We start from the raw sequence: 14087 nt of genomic DNA, 5'->3' as shown, positions 1-14087 counted from the left end.
GATTTAGACCTAATTAAAACAGAACCCAGCCATGTTCACAATAAACTAATTTATAGTACAAATAACATTTACTTTTTAAGGTTTTTGTTTTGTTGCACTGAAGGACTCACGTTATAAACAAAAATTATAGTTTAGAAAGCATTAGTAGTGATGGCTGTACAACTTGTGAATATACTAAAAACAAGTGAACTGGATACACAAAAAAAGAAAACAAAGCATTGCACTTACGTGCAAAGTAAAGCTGCTCAGCAATCTAGTTATTAGCTGCAACAAATTAGTTTTTATGGTGTCTGAGATCCAGTGCCACTGGCTTAATGCAATACTGGATCAAATTATACCAAACAGCTGTTTCTACTATCAAGTTATGCTACGGAAAAGACATAAGCAAATCAAGTTCATAAAAAAATGAATAACAGGGAAAAGAAAAAGTGATGAATGAGTGGCAGAAGGATTGACCCAGAACATACAGGCACTTGATGAGTCATCAGGGTATTGGGGTTCATGATGGTCACAAGCTGATGGAGGAGATCTGGCTGGGACACAAATAGCTCTGGAGCGAGTTTCTTCATTACATTTTCTAGCTGCTCGGCAGCATACCCTGGGACTCCATACCAGGTTTTTGGCTCACCCCTGGAAATAGATTGTAAAAATAAATCAATTTCAAAAAAAAAAAAAAAAAACATAAACATGAAATTTCAGTAGCTTCTTCAAATCACTCACTTAGTCACACACACACACACACACACACACACACACACTCTCTCTCTCTCTCTCTCAATCTGCAATACCAACACAAACAAAATGGTTAACCAGTTCATATTTTTCAGACTCTGCTTTGTAAAACTATGCTACAAAGGAATGTTCAAACTAAAGAAGTATCATTAGAAATGTGATCTGAACATATGTAATGCATTTTCCCCCTTCAAGCATATAAAGTTTAAAACATGAGACTTTCCATCTGAGGTCCCTCAAGATTCTCCCTCCCATTTTCATCTGACCCTTTAGAAAATACAGATTTTCCAGAATTTCTAACAACATAAGGTATCACGTTAGCTACAAGATATGTGGTTACCACAATTTCTTACAGCAATTGACAAGGGATGGCAACTCTCCATCTTCCTTTTCCCTTGTCCATTCTGACAGGGGAGGTTGAATCAAACACTAATAAGGCAATTAGCATTTCTAAAGAGCTCTTATTCTTCAAAGCACTTTAAACTGCCAACCAATTAATCTGTGACATCCCTGTGAGATATGGTAAATACAGTCTTCATTTTACAGCTGGGAGCAAGTGCCTGGGGGGGAGCAGAACTGATGCTCTGCGTGTATGTGCCCATTCCCTCTTTCTTGTGGTACAGCTTCAAATTCCTTTTGTGGGGATTTCAGTGAGTTGCAGATCTCCAAATGTTTTTGTACTTAGAAAAGCAAGGGAAATGGAGGGACAACACACAGAGACCTGAAAAGAGGAAAAGGCTTTGGTCGAAGAGTTTAAAAAGTCCAAATACCTGTCCCCTCTTTCCCCCTACCGCCGCCCTTCACACACACACAAGGACAAGGCCACTCAGCTTTGTGTTGCGATGTGAGGATTCAGCATACAAAGCAAAAGTTGGCGGTCCCAGGGACGGGCACCTACACTCCTCTCCTAAGGGCTATTTGGGCCACCACAGCCACCGAATGAGATTTTCCACGGTGACGGTAATGCTCATGTTTTTTAATCTTTCTGTGAGTAAAGACTTCTTTGACAATAGGATAAAAGCTGTCAGAAACGTTATACTTGAAAAATAGCGTGTGCGCCATTTCGAGGGATTCATGTGATCCCTAGGAAACCTTAAGAACCACTGTCTTAATTTGGTAGGATGCCTGCTCAACAGTAGTGAAAAATCTTTAAGAAAAAGAACAGCTCAGTACTCTTCTGACACAGTCAGGAGACGTATCACAGGTTAAGACATATCTGAGATGAAAAAGAAAGTTTCCCGACCCAATTTACATACTATTCACAGGTTATTTGGAATTTCTCACCAGTGCAGGTAGTTAATTGAATAGCTCCAGTGGTCTTCAATATGCCAGCAGAATGAAGAAAAGCACATTCCTACATACAACCAAGGAAGTTTCATGCCACATATATCAGCAGTAATATGGGCAAGGACAGACTGCTCCATCACAGGCATATTGTTCAAATTCCAACCACTATCAAGATATTCCTAAAAGGAGACAAGCATAAAGGTATAGCTATATCATGCTAACATTTTAGAACTGTGACTGTTGCAAAAACTTGGCTGAAAATAGTATCCTCCAAAATACAAAGGCTGAGGCGGGAGAGAGGGAGGAGAGGCCACTAGGCTGACTTCTTGGATGTCCACATATTAGTTTTGCCCAGCCTTGAGCTTTATAGAAATGGACTCAGCATATACTTTTGTATCTGCCCTTTTCGTTTTGTTTCGTTCTTTGGTGGGGGGCCTCTAAAGCAGTATACACAGTATGAATCCATTTATATAAAGTTCAAAAATAGGCAAACTAATCTACGGTGTTACAAGTCAGGATAGTGGCTGTTCTGAGATAGGGAAGGTAGCGAAGGAGAGAGAACAAAAGGGAAGCTTCTGGGGTACTGGTAAAGTTCTATTTCTTGTACTAGTGCTGGTTACATGGGTGTAGTGTTCAGTTTGTGAAAATTCATCAAGCTGTACACATACGATTATGTACTTTTCTGCGTGTGTTTTACATTTCAAAAATGTTTACCAAAAAAATCTGACTTCCTACTAGGATAGGAATAAAAACCTCCCTAGGAGCTTGCTAGTGTGGAAAATAATAAACTCATAACCACTAAAGGGCAAAGATGACCAGGTCTGGTCCCAATCCCTCGGATTTTCTTTAGAAGAAACCAAAATTTTAGAATCTGAAGGCAAAGGGAGGCACATAATTTTCCCATATCACCACAACTTAGTGGCAGAGTTGTGACTAGAATTCTTCTGTGGGCTCTTTCTACTTTTCTTCAAGTTGTTAAAAATCTGGTAATTAAGGACTGGCTGAAAGTAATCATAAATTACTTTAACTCAACCAAACAGAATTTCAACTAGTAACTCAAGTTCCAAGCTATATTTATTTTTTGCAGAAAGGCTGCTATTAATCCATATTATGCCCTTTAGATCAAGAATATGTTGAATTATCAGCTTTAAATGCAGGTCTCTACCTCAATATATAAGCATCTCACAGCAAGAGCCTACCTCCTCCTCAGGTGAAAGTTTGATTTTCCCGTCACGGACAGGGAAGCCACTGCCAAATTCCTTGGAGGCAATATCAGCTCCATATTCCACTGTGACATCCTCTTCAATAGTGCTTACCAGTCGCCAAAATTCCTTCTCGACCAGTTCTGTGGGAACCATCTGGAAACAAAACAATGAGGAAGAGGAAAAAAGGAATTTTCTCAGACATTCACAAACTGCCTGTGAGCAATCCGTCTAGATAAGCTAAGTGACAGGAATCACAGGATAGCACCCTAAGGAAAAATTGTGCCCATAATGTTCCACAGTAGATCACAGACAGTCCAGATATGAAATTATTTTCCACAAGGAATTTTATAACTAAAAGAGCTAAGAATTGATTAAGAATTCATGTTCCTCTATCACCAACCTGGCCACTACTGTAAAAGGGAGTCAAGGAAAAGCAAAATGCTGACACGTAAAAACTGGGGATATTTTTTTGTTTCAAGGATGTGACACACAGCTTAGGTGACTACTCTACAGTAATAGTTAGCTGTGTTTGAATGATGCTTTACCCTTTGAGATACGTTCAAACACATTATCTGCATCCATCCTTTCATTCTTTTTGCTAAACTTGGCTGAGAGTAATGTAGGCAACCATGATGAAAAAGACAGTGCAGAAAATGATCAAAAACAGCAATTACTTCGTAACAGCATGCACTAATAACATAAAGAGCCACCAGACTCATTGTCTAGGATCTGTTGTTAATGTGATGCAAATCCAGAGGCAGGTAATCCAAAAGCCTATCCATCAAAGTCCTCATCTTTTAAGTAAAATAAAAAGCCAATCACAGATAGAAGAGGTCTTCTGCGAGTCACCAGGACTGGTTAAGCAAACACATGGGGAAATAATATAATGCATGAGGGGTCAAAACAATGGAAAATTTGGGGCCGGCCCAGTGGCGTGGTAGTTAAGTTCACATGCTCCACTTCAGCTGCCCTGGTTTGCAGGTTCAGAACCCAGGCGCGGACCTAATACCACTCGTCAAGCCACACTATGGCAGCATCCCACATAAAATAGAGGAAGACTGGCACAGATCTTAGCTCAGGGCAAATCTTCCCCAAGCAAAAAGCGGAGGATTGGCAACAGATATTAGCTCGGGGCCCATCTTCCTCACAAAAAAAACCACTGAAAATTCAAATGGAGTATTACTTGAATTTATAAGCCCATTAAATAAGCAGTTTGTTTGGGTTTTTTGCTGAGGAAGATTCATCCTGAGCTAACATCTGTTGCCAATCTTCCTCTTTCTGCTTGAGGAAGATTCATCCCCAATCTTCCTCTATTTTGTATACGGGTCGCTGCCAAAGCAGAGCACACCAAACTTAACCACTAAGCCATCAGGTGAGCCCCCCAATAAGCAAACACTTTAAGTAACTTTACAGCTAATATTAGTGATATTAAGGAAAAACACGTTCACTCATACATTGCTGGGGTCCCATAAATGATACAGCTATTATCTATTATTAACTATTTCTGGGGAAAGAATGGACACACACTCTCATCTGATCTCAGTATTCATCCCAAGAAAAGAATCCAACTAAAAAGATCTACATGCATCAAGTGTTTGCTATAGCACTTTGTTAGCAGTGAGAAAAAACACAGCTTATATATCCAGAATTACAGCAGAAAACCATTTAATTTTGATGTACTCATCTGATGGAATATTAAATGCTGAATGAAACATGCTTATACTTCTAAGAGAATAAGGAGAATGTAAAATGAACTCATCCAAAAGTTTACAATACTAACTTATGATAACATGACAATATATAAACATGTTCCCAATTCATAGCACACTGATTGGCACATAGTTTGAGCTGAAAAGATTACTGGTGATTTTCTTTATTGGTATTGTTACTGTTGCTGTACAATCTGTGTGGAAAAGCTTATCTTTACAGAAATGAATTGAAAAATTAGAATGCATTTTAAAGTACTGTGGAATTTTAACACCACTAAACAAATTAAAGGTTTCATTGTGCATGATAATGACTATTAGAGATAACCGCCAACTCAAATTTGTCTTCAGATACACCTTTCTCCAAAAGTTACTAAAATCCTAAATCAAAGCAGTACGTATGTACATACATGGACTGGCATGTTGAAGTAATCAGATTTGAACGCATCTGCCATTTCCCCAAAAGTACGGAGAGTATAGTCCCTGGCTGCTTGTTCAAAGCCAAATGCTTCTTGTGGCTTACTACATTCCTGGGGAGCAAAAAAAGAAAGAAAAGTAAAAAAGAGAAAAAACACTTTTTATTATATATATATTTGTTTATATTTCATTTATTTATATATGTGTGTATATATAGATTACTAAAATTACTTAGGTGGTGTAATTCCATTTAAAATGCCAAAACATTGACAATGGTTATCTATGGAGTGTGAAATCCTATGTCTATCTTTTAAGTCATTCAGTGTTTAAGAATTTTTGCAAAGAGCATGCAGTGCTTTTTCAAACGAAAAAATTTTTTACCTATACTTAGTGCTGCCTCTTAGCGCTGCATAGCTGTGGAACTCAGTTCCAAGACCTCCTTCTTATTCAGGTTCAGCCTAGTTTTTTTCATGGGCCTCATTATTATGAATTAACAAATCTAAAACCCAAAGGCAAAAAAAAAAATATTCTGAAGGGAATTTTCTAAAGCTATTTCTGCCATTAATTCTTACCTGAGCCAAACACTTAGGACACCTCCAGTCTCCCTTGGGAACATCATGGAGTGGTGGGATCAAGCAAAAGGTATGGTAACTGTCATCACACCCATCACACAAGAGAAGCCGGTCCTCATCGTTGCCACTGCCACATAAAAGGCAGACATACAGGTCCACCTGTAGCAAAGAAAATGGGTACAAAACAAAGGGACATGAGCTACTATTTGATTTTGTGAAATTCTAAGAATGAAATGGATCTGAGGCATAATCTAGTCTCTCCACCCTGCTTCAAATGGAAAAATGCTTCACCCTCTATAAGGAATATTTTAAAGATTTTATTTTTTTCCTTTTTCTCCCCAAAGCCCCCCGGTACATAGTTGTGTATTTTTAGTTGTGGGTCCTTCTAGTTGTGACGTGTGGGACATCGCCTCAGCGTGGCCTGACGAGCGGTGCCACGTCTGCACCCAGGATCCGAACCAGCGAAACCCTGGGCCACCGAAGTAGAGCACGTGAACTTAACGATTCAGCCATGGGGCCGGCCCCAATATAAGGAATATTTTAAATAAAAATGCTTCACCTTCTGTAAGAGATATTTCATAATACCTAATGCATTCCCAGCTCTAAAGTGTGATCTCCAAGCTTTCTCAATTGTGTGTTTTAATTAAAGTTTGGTACTTAAATATCCAGCTTTCAGTAGATTAGAAAGATAGTCTTCTAGAAGAATAAGACGTTAGGTAATAAATTATCAGCCTAACCAAAACCAGAATTTATAAAGAACTTCAATTTGGCTATGTTTAAAAGGAAAGAAAGGGGCCGGCCCCATGGCCGAGTGGTTAAGTTCGCACGCTCTGCTGCGGCGGCCCAGGGTTTCGCCGGTTGGGATCCTGGGCGAGCACATGGCACTGCTCATCAGGTCACGGTGAGGCGGTATCCCACATGCCACAACTAGAAGGACCCACAACTAAAAAATATACAACTCTGTACTGGGGGTATTTGAGGGAGAAGCAGCAGAAAAGAAAAGAAAAAAAAAGATTGGCAACCGTTGTTAGCTCAGGTGCCAATCTTAAAAAGAAAAAGGCAAGAAAAACTGTTTTAAGTTAATTAACCACATTAAATTACCATTTTATAGTCTAATTAAAGAGTCATGGTTAAGAAGTTCCCCAAATACACAGTGATTAAAATAGTCATTACCTGTTGTGGGTTGAATTGTGTTCCCCCAAAATTCCTATCTTGAAGTCATAAGCCCTAGTACCTCAGAATGTGACTGTATTTGGAAAAAGAGTCTTTAAATAGATAATTAATTAAAATAACATGAGGTCTTTAGGGTGTGCCCTAAACCAATAAGACTAATGTTCTCATAACAGGAAGAGCTTAGGACACACAGATACGGACAGAGGTAAGCCATGTGAAGACATAGGGAGAAACCATCTACAAGCCAAGGAGAGAGGGACTCAGGAAAAAACACTATGGACACCTTGATCTCAGAATTCTAGCCTCCAGAACTGTGGGAAGATAAATTTCTGTTCAAGCCACTCAGTCTGTGGTACTTCGTTGTGGCAGCCCTAGCAAACCAATACATTACCCAATAATAGAAAGCTAAGGGAATCTCACTTTGTCATAGTCTTTTTATTGTAGTAAACAAAAACCTGGGCTCTGTCAGCTTTTGATAATACTTTTTTTGGTTCGTGGAGGGAATGGGAAATGGTATTTATGAAGAGAAGATTTAATTGGAATAATTTCAAATTCCAAGATAAAAAGCACTCTTATCAAGCTACTCATTGGGCTCTCAGAGAGGGCAAAGAAGAAAAGCAACTGGATCCTCTCTAATGCTCTCAAGCTTGACTTTAAGTTTCCATCTGAATAAACGGCTGCCCAGTCCTCCACACTCTGCTGGGTCCTCGCCTCGAGGCCCCACTCCTTCTTTTTCCTTTTCTTTTCCTTCCTTGTGGGAAAGGTGGAAAGCATCAACTTAAATTCTGATCTAGCCTTCAGCTCATCCGGAGGGGCCAGTGCTTTATGAAAACTCTGTATACGATCCAGGTCACCATCATTTGGTGCTACACTGAATGTACTCAAGAAAAACAGCTGTCAATGCCCCTCAGATGTTACTTCTATCTTCATGATGCATTTGTGTATTTCCTCAATTATAAACTGATCCTATAACTTGACTAGACAAGGTCTTTTCACTATCAGACACTAAGTTAGCAGTCCTAAGAAAGGAACAAAAGTATAAACTGAGGGAGGCGGAGGAAGGGGCGCGGGGGTTAGCTTCCAACTCACAGCATTGGTAGTTTTTTTAGATCGGCTCTTGGGTTTTTCCTTTTCACTTTCTACAATATACTCTTTCTTCTCAATGGGTTCTTGCTTGATGTTGCTTTTCATTTCTTTCTCTGTAAGAAGCAATCCACATTAGCTCTTTCTGTACTCAGCTTTTCTCAGCTTCCTCCCTCCCAAGGTACACACTGGACACAAACCACTTTGTGTTTCATTTTAGCAGCAGCAGCACCCAATGTTATCACTATGTTCAAGGGCTCAGTGCTGATTACTTCATGATAAAATGCAAACTCTCACATCATTTAGACTCCAAGATGTGGGTACTTCTGGAGATGCTGCTCAGGTTTCCATGCTTTTAAAATAGGTGCTGAAGACACAGTCTTCTTAAGACGACAACATACACTGATGAAAGCAAGTTTTTCTTCATTTTGACTGTGAGAGACTGACAACTCACCAACTGCTCCTCTTCCACATTATAGACTATCTGTCCCATGATCTACGATTATTTACCTCTCCAAGTTCCTGGTTCCAAAGACTGAGAATTTTGGCCAAAACGCTGGCTATCAATTAATGAACTGTCCTGTGGTACGTATCATGCTAAACGCTTTCCATACATTAATTAATCTTTTGCAACAAATCCATTTCAAAGATAAGGAAACCGACATTAAAAGAAGTCAAGAAATATCTCTCAAGTCATACAACTAAATCTGAACCAGGATTCAGATTCAGATCTGTATTTTTAAAAATCAGTCTACTTTCCACTACATTGTGCTGCCCTTCCACTAACTCACAAATCACCAAGAAGCGCCAATTTTAATAACTTCATTTGCATGTGCCTGCCTATATGGATATAGGATTTCTCTTAACAGAGTCCCAAACCAGTGACTGACATCAAGCAATAAACAAACAAGCAATTATGAACTAAAATTCAGATTCAGAAAGTAAGTCTGCCTGTTGTGTCTGAAATAAACCTATCACACACTCAGTAAAAGGCATCTATGCTTTTCACAAATCACTTCTTTTCTATGAATGCTACTGAATCAAATTTCAAAGTAGCAACTAGTGACAGTTAAGAAACTAAATCACATTTCTAACAGTCATATAGTCATCTGTTTTCCTCTCCTACTGGTAACTCAACTATGAGAACAAGGACATTAATATATCACAATTTTATTTCTCAAGGCCCAACCCCTTGACTAGTATGCAACAGCTGCTCAAATGTTCTCTTAATTAATAAATGAATAATTATTTTTTATTACTTATTGTTTACTTCTTCCCTATTTGTGGATAAACTTTCTTACCATTTTCACATTTTGGAGTAGGACAACCCATTCGACGTCTCAGGTTATGAGTTCTGGCTTCTGTTGTCTCTTCCAGCTCTATTTTAATATTCATGGCCTTTAAAAAAATTGTCATATACATGAATATTTCCTTTAAAAAGAAAGAAAACTTCTAAAATCCAATTTGAATCTCAAGGTGACTATAATCTTATAAATCATCTCTATTGATAAGCATTCAAAACATACTTCTCTCTCCCCTTACAGGAGAGAGCTCACTTAAAATTATTATTCAAGGAATGAATGAGAAATCTTAGAAGTTGCAAGGGTATTCTCCATTTCAATAGGTAAAAAAATAGGGAAAAGTCAAAGGATCAGGAACAAATTATGGAAGTGTTACTACTCAAACTGGGAAAAGCTTTTATTCTCCTTCTAGAAGCTTCTCAGTTCTCATCTATACATCTTAGACTTTATTCAGTCATCACTAAGCCAAATCATAAAGTTATATACATATCATAATTTCATTAGCCTGTAAGAGTTTGCTAGCTTCTTCCAAAGTCTGCCAGCACTGATGAAAAACTCAGCTTCCACAATTATTTTCTATTGATTCTTTCAGTAAAGTGTTATTACAAACTACTCTTCTAACAACACTAAATTGTTAAGGATTCCCTTATCATTGAGGGCATCTAAAGCCAGTCTCAGTTTCCATTGTTTCTTGAAGTGCTAATACTTACTAGTAAAGCAAAACAAGTTTTGGAGTCTGTAACACTTCAGTATCTGTGGAACTATACTTCGTCATTTTTCCCTGCACATATATTCAAGATGTCCACTGCTAAAAGAATTTCTTTCGAGGAGACATCATCATGATTATACGTCATCAAGGCAAACCTAGGCACCCCCAGCATTAGGGCATGTCTTACACATTTAAAGATCAAACAAGAATTGTTTCTTAGACTAGTGAACTTGAAGCATGCTTATGGGGCTTCAAACAGCCGTATTTTTCCATTCTGAGGAAGCCTCAATTCAGAAAAATGGAGTCACTAGATTTTTTCATAGCGCCAAATTCCCTAAGTGAAAGACAATTCCCTTATTTATCCATCTCCTCAGGAAACAAAATGGCTTATTTTTCTTCATCCTCACCAATAATTATTAAATAACGACAGATTGATTTAGAAACCCAATTAAGGCAATGAGACTTCCCAGCTCTAAATTGTCCCTAATATATTAATTCCTATATAGGAATTCCTAATTCCTAACATATGCCCATCAAGCAAGGCAGGAACCCAGAACCTTCGCATCTCTGAATAGGAACAAGGTAACTGGGAAAAGATTCTTCTCCCTTTCCCAGGGGACACCTGTCAGAGCAGAAAAATCTTAAAAAGAAAACTGTCCTTCGTATCAGTCTTTCACTCCATCCTGACCTTCCCTCAAGTTTTACCTTCATCTTATATATTCAGTGCCCCCACCAACATGCTGCCTGATTATTTTCTGTCTTAGAATAAATGTTTGCCATAGACTCCATACTCGTTTTTAGGAAGCCAGAGAAAAACAGGTTTCATTATCTTCTAACCTCTATATTTAAAAAATTATTCTTTTCTGCAAAAATCTCCTCAGTTTCATATCTCCTAGTCTTAACTTCATGGGGATAACAGGCAAACCAAACACCACCACAATGATGGCCTCCTCTTCCTAAGGCTCTGAATGGTAATAGTTAAGAAGCTGTCTGTCCAGACACCATAAACGTCTTCGATTCCTTATATTCCTTTGACAGCACAATTTGCCCAAGTGTAAAAGTTAGAATACACACAGCATCCCTCTGAGAGGGTAACAAGGTTCAAAGCTATGAAAAGTATACACGTAAGACAAATCCAGTATCAGACAGACATTAGTACTAGGGCTCGGGAATGCTGTCTGATCATCTCACCTCTGCTCTCATGCGTTTTGCTCGTCGGGCTGGGGGGCATGTTTCCAAAGGCTGCACAGACTGCCTCTGGGGAATATCGTGGGGTTTGTACTCCTTGTCCTTTGTGTCTGTGGTCAGGCTTGGCTTCTGCAGACACTAGAAATAAAATACAATTGTACTGATGAATTTCTCTCTTTTGTTAATCTTAGAGAATTTCACTGGATTTGTGCAAGGTATATTTTACAATTATTTACACAGATACATAACAGGTCAGCAATTTTTAAAATCTAAATGAACACAAAAATAAGTCTGTGGGGCTCGCCCCATGGCCGAGTGGTCAAGTTGGCGCGCTCCACTGCAGGCGGCCCAGTGTTTCGTTGGTTCAAATCCTGGGTGCGGACAATGGCACTGCTCGTCAAACCACGCTGAGGCAGCGTCCCACATACCACAACTAGGAGGACCCACAACGAAGAATATGCAACTATGTACCGGGGGGCTTTGGGGAGAAAAAGAAAAAAAATAAAATCTTAAAAAAAAAAAAAAGTCTGCAGTTACCAATCTATCACACCCACACTAGCTTAAAAAATACTTTCAGCAGGTGAATGGTGCTGCTTAAATTTATTTAATTGTTGATGTCATCAGATTACAATAGGCCACAGCAGGCTCCAGGCACACCCAATGAGCAACTGCAATTCTCCCCTGCTTGAAACTGTCAATTAATTGAAGACTCAATCTGTTAGGAAGGCCCTTTATAAGTTCCCCAAATAACCTTCCATATTAAACATATCTCATTTTTTAAAAAGTGTTTAGAAGTAATAAAATAGGGAATCTAATAGGTTTTCTAAATTTGACAATCCTATAGTTTTAAACCTAACTAACAATGTTCTGTTATCCAAAGATATCATCTGAGTTGAGAAAAAAAAGTCATTCGACTATTCTCCCTTATTAGTTCGACATATTCTCCCATTTACTTCAACATATTCCCACAAAGTCTAACTCAGAAGGCCAAAGCTAATAGGTAGCCCACAGCAATAACTTTGGTGCTGATCAGACAAGAGTCTCTTCTTGCTTTGATTTTTCTTTTTAGTTTGATTCTAAGCTGGCTGAAAGAGGGTATCTAATGCTAATACACCAAAACAGAGTGACAACAAAATATCAGCACTGAATCCAATAGGAACTTCAAGTAAGTACTACTCCTTCAGAAGAGGACATACATACATCACAAGAAGCATCTTTAAAAGCAGGTTCCAAAATGTAATACTCAGGGTATATTATATCGTCTATACTTGGAATAAGATACATTGAAATAACAACCTTCTAGAACTCTTGGCTCTTTGGGCACCATTACAACCAGACAGTCTCACTAACAAGACTGGCTCCTTCCTCATAACATTTAAAGAAAGAATCCAGAAAATGGGGGAAGGATAAAAGAAAATATAGAACAACCACCTAACAAAATCTACTTCTAACATTTAAGAAATACGATATACTATAAAGATACTTCATAAGTAATGAATTTACCACTGGTACAACAACTTACAAATATTAAATATTCTGCTCATTCTAATTAAACCTATACATCGATATGATCTGGAAATGTTAACTTAATTAGTAAGGGATATCACTTTCCATTCTGTAAATAAGTCCTCCATTGAACATTTAGAGTATGTTGAATGAAATCATGCAGATGGGAATAAAACCTGTCCATCATCTAAATTAACTTCTTTTAATGTATTATATGAACTTTCTGTTTGAGACCTAACAGTATGTGTGACTGTGGAGACATAAATTGAGCTGAATGACAAATTTTATTAAGTGGATCATCAGAAATGCAGATATTATATATGTGGTCCCTATCTCCGACTAGTCTAAATGTTTCCATAATCTATGGTCTGCTTGGTTCTATAAGGATGTTAGAGGCTTAAGGTAAAATCAAGCTCAGAAGCTTTTCAGAATACATATGAAGAGCTTTATTATTTTTTTCCAAACCTCAGTTCAAAACACATACCTGAGGTGTTTGTTTTATATCTAATGCTATCAGGTACAGATTCATTAATTTTAACCTTTGAGAAACTGGGTTGCTTTCAAGTTTTGGCAATTACGAATAATACAGCTGCTTTTTTTTAATAAAGCTGCACATCCATGTGCAGGCTTTTGTGTGGACGTAAGTTTTCAACTCCTCTGGGTAAACACCAAGGAATATGATTGCTGGATTGTATGGCAAGGTAAGAGTATGTTTAATTTTCTAAGAAAGCACCAAACTGTCTCCCAAAGTGGCTGTACCATTTTGGTTCCCACCAACAATGAAAGAGTTCCTGTTGCTCCACATCCTTGCCAGCATTTGGTTTTGTTAGTGTTCTGGATTTTGGCCATTCTAGTAGGTGTGTAGTGGTATCTCATTGCTGTTTCCCATTCTTGTTTAAAACATATGTATTCCAATTCTCATTTCCTCTAAAAATTATTTTCAAAACTAAAAAGGCATAAAAATTTACATACAAAAGAACGCCCATCATAGTATTAAAATTAAAAAAAAAATGGAGCCAACCTAAAAATCAAAAATCAAGGAGAAATCAAGGTCTGGCAATAAAAATGGAATGCCACAGAGTCATTAAAAACTCTATCTTCAAAAATATTAAATGACATAGCAAATGCTCATGATATGTTAAGTAGGAAAAAAGCAAGCTACAATACTGCATATGAAGAAGACACTCCCAATTTGCGTACATATGCAT

The 14087-nt window shown here is 38.1% G+C and overlaps 1 protein-coding gene across 1 annotated transcript in view; it reads right to left on the bottom strand.

Moving 5' to 3' along the window:
- KDM5B (lysine demethylase 5B) overlaps positions 1-14087 on the bottom strand; it is a 77305-nt gene that overhangs the window by 27856 nt on the left and 35362 nt on the right. Inside the window, 8 exon segments of the mRNA XM_044762995.2 lie at positions 468-630; positions 2017-2198; positions 3219-3377; positions 5341-5460; positions 5920-6078; positions 8182-8291; positions 9477-9573; positions 11377-11511. Coding sequence (XP_044618930.2) covers positions 468-630; positions 2017-2198; positions 3219-3377; positions 5341-5460; positions 5920-6078; positions 8182-8291; positions 9477-9573; positions 11377-11511 — 1125 coding nt within the window.

Source organism: Equus asinus, chromosome 30 (assembly GCF_041296235.1).
Source record: "Equus asinus isolate D_3611 breed Donkey chromosome 30, EquAss-T2T_v2, whole genome shotgun sequence".
In the NCBI taxonomy this organism is placed as follows: domain Eukaryota; kingdom Metazoa; phylum Chordata; class Mammalia; order Perissodactyla; family Equidae; genus Equus; species Equus asinus.
The sequence above is the reverse complement of the archived record's forward strand: the minus strand, read 5'-3'. Positions and strand labels throughout refer to the sequence as shown.